The sequence below is a fragment of the Arachis ipaensis genome, chromosome B01, assembly GCF_000816755.2.
Source record: "Arachis ipaensis cultivar K30076 chromosome B01, Araip1.1, whole genome shotgun sequence".
NCBI lineage: Eukaryota > Viridiplantae > Streptophyta > Magnoliopsida > Fabales > Fabaceae > Arachis > Arachis ipaensis.
Genome location: NC_029785.2, coordinates 35,747,409 through 35,750,336, shown reverse-complemented (window position 1 = coordinate 35,750,336; position 2,928 = coordinate 35,747,409). Strand labels below are relative to the sequence as shown.

At 31.6% G+C, this 2,928-nt stretch overlaps 1 protein-coding gene across 1 annotated transcript in view; it reads right to left on the bottom strand.

Annotated features, from left to right (window-relative positions):
• LOC107628799 overlaps window positions 2,596-2,928 on the bottom strand; it is a gene marked incomplete in the record, with an annotated part of 931 nt that continues 598 nt past the window's right edge. The window contains 1 exon segment of the mRNA XM_016331406.2: window positions 2,596-2,928. Coding sequence (XP_016186892.1) covers window positions 2,789-2,928 — 140 coding nt within the window.

The window sequence follows — 2,928 nt, the reverse complement described above, 5'->3', positions numbered from 1 at the left end:
GTAAATGTCCAAAAAGATTCTTACATAATGTTCTCTTCATATTCTCATATATGAATTTTTATTACAAGCAAATAGGATATTTCTCTTTTAAAAAAATTATAGCACATAATCCAAAATATTAACTAATCGTCTCAATTTTATTATTAACTCTATATACATTAAAAGAATTATTTCACATACTGTAATATTATAATTAATCACATAATTTTTTAGATATATAAACGTATTAAAAAAAATTATTGCAGCAATAATAATCAATTTAACTAAACTAAATTTTTAGGGATAAGTATGATTTTGGTCCCAACGTAGATGTTGAAAATTTATTTTGTCCCCGGTCTTTTTTTCGTTCTAAAATGGTCTCCAAAATTTCAGTTGGTTTTAAAATCGTCTTTTTTACCAATTTTATTTTTTTATTACCAAACTACCTCTCATTAAAAAAATTATAAAATAAATAAAAAAAAGAAAGAAAGGGATAGATACAGAGTTGTTCTTCTGCTTGTAGCTGTTTTTATTGTTGTTGTTCATTTGATTTCATTGTTGTTCTTTGCTTCTGGTTATTGTTGTTGTTATTTCATTGGTTGATTCCATTGTTGTTCTGCTTCTGTTCTGCTTATGCGCTTCTGTTCTTGAGCTTCTGCGCTTCTGTTATTCAGCTTCTGAGTTTGATGATGACGACGACGACGACGACGATGGTGGTGGTTCTGTTTTGGTGGTGGTTGATTTTGGTTAATTTTGGGGTGAAGGGAGAAGGGTATTTTCGTCCGAATGACGATTTTAAAAAAACTGAAACTTTGGGGACTATTTTAGAGCGAAAAAAAAGTCGGGGACAAAATAAATTTCCAGTCTCTACGTTGGAACCAAAATCATACTTATCCCAAATTTTTAAACAACGGTAACCAACACTAATTAACACAAACTAATCGTAACTAATATTAAAAAAATTAACTTACATATGTTGAAAGATTTAAAAATTTAATAATATGTTCTTTAAGTTTAGTGAGATACATACTACCATTTCTTCTCCTTCAACTTTTGTCTTTCATAATGAGGAGCAAATTTTCTTCTTTGGGGAATTAAACTAAATCATGGTGAAAAAGGTGAAAGTAAGAGTAGATGTGAAAACCGGAGACATATCTTTGTTCTGTTAATGAGTCATGAAAGAGATAGCAAGGGAGAATACAACATCACTGAACCCCCCATCCAACACACATGCATGCTCGACGTGTGTGAGGCCACCTGGCAATACGCCCCAAGCGCCAAACAATGCACCTCCACAGCCTTCTTTGTGCTTTCTTATTGGGACTGTTGTATGGAAGCAGCGATTTCAATCCAAAATTTTTTATTTTTCATAAATGTAGATTACATATTTATTGAGCCATTACAGTGAAAAACTCCAACCTCGGTCCAATATTAAAAAAAAAATTGTCTTGTTATAAACACACATTGTTTTAAAGTAAAAATTTTCAAAGTAAAAGTAAGAGAGTGAAAATCACAATTGCAACATTTTTTGCATCATGTCATGAAGGATTTTATCATTTTATTTTGATGAACAAAAAGGATAAAGTGAACAACTTGTTTTCCTCAAGCTGAATATGTAAGAGACATTATTTTGTTTTCTCCTTCAAAATACTCGAAGTATTTTTTCTTTTAAAACTTTGGGCACTAATTAAAGTGCTTATGATCTAGGCCTGTTAATACGTGTTGGGATCTAATGAAATACTAGCAGTAATTTAACAACAGTGGACATGATAAATCGAAGGAGTTAGCTGGCTACAAATTAAATTTTTTAAAACCATTAAGTTCTTATTATTACAACCCATATTAAAATACCTAGGCTTAATTATTTGGTTACTCTTTATAATTTCCTAATTTATTTAATTAATATAAAGATTTAATTATCAACTTTTAAATTTTAAAAAGCTAATTAATAATTCAATATAGAAAATAGGAAGAACAGAATAATTAAACTAAATATCTAACATGAACTAGTCTAGTTTTTCCTCTTAATTATCGTAAAGATTCCTGTCCCAGATGAATTTCATCGTACAAGTATGCAGCCACGGCACACAAGAAGACGTTCATCATTCACGGCTATCAAATTTCACCTTTAACACAAATATTCAAAAAAAAAAAAAGAAAATGAATTGGTACCAAGTTCGAAGATGCAACTGCAAAGTTAAATAAATAGGGGGGACAAATAGTAAAAGAGCCAGAGCCAGAACCAGGAATTTTACAGTTGTATTTAGTTCTTCTTTCTCATTCAAAACAAACCGAAACTATTATGGGCACAAACCACGACCATAACTTCAACAAGGCAAAAGGATCTTAGGAAAAGAGAAAAAAGAAACCCCGAAACCTTGATCAAAATACAAATTTAGAAAAAAGAAAAAAAAACCCCGAAAATGAGTCATTTCTATAGAAGAGGATCTCCCACGCGAGAAGCAAACACAGGCACTCTTCAAAACGTATAATAATACAATTTACATCTACATTCACAAAATTCTCTGTACCCTTCTTCCATAATGTTCCATCCCCTTCTCTATTGTTAAATCTTGACCCCTTTTTGTTCGGCAAAACAAAGAACACAAAAAATAACTTAAAACGTGCACCTCCCGTTTGTTATTCTTGTTTTTTTTTTTGGGTTAATTTTCAATCTCTTTTTCAATGTTTTTTCCTCTCTTGTTTCTTTTTTTGCTTTTCCGAAGGGAATAGCACTATAGCAGTACTGCATCAGAAAAAAGAAGCCTATTATTCCATCCAAGATCCATGGAACTAGCTTTTATTATTATTAAGCGGCAGCAACTGCCCCTGTGGTATGAAAGGAGTAGCCTCGTGCCTTGTTTGGGTAGCCAGATTTTGTTTGCTCCTTGTTCCTCAAAGCTTTCATGGAAGAAGAAATGTTCCTTTTCTTCTCTTTCGCTTCATCTA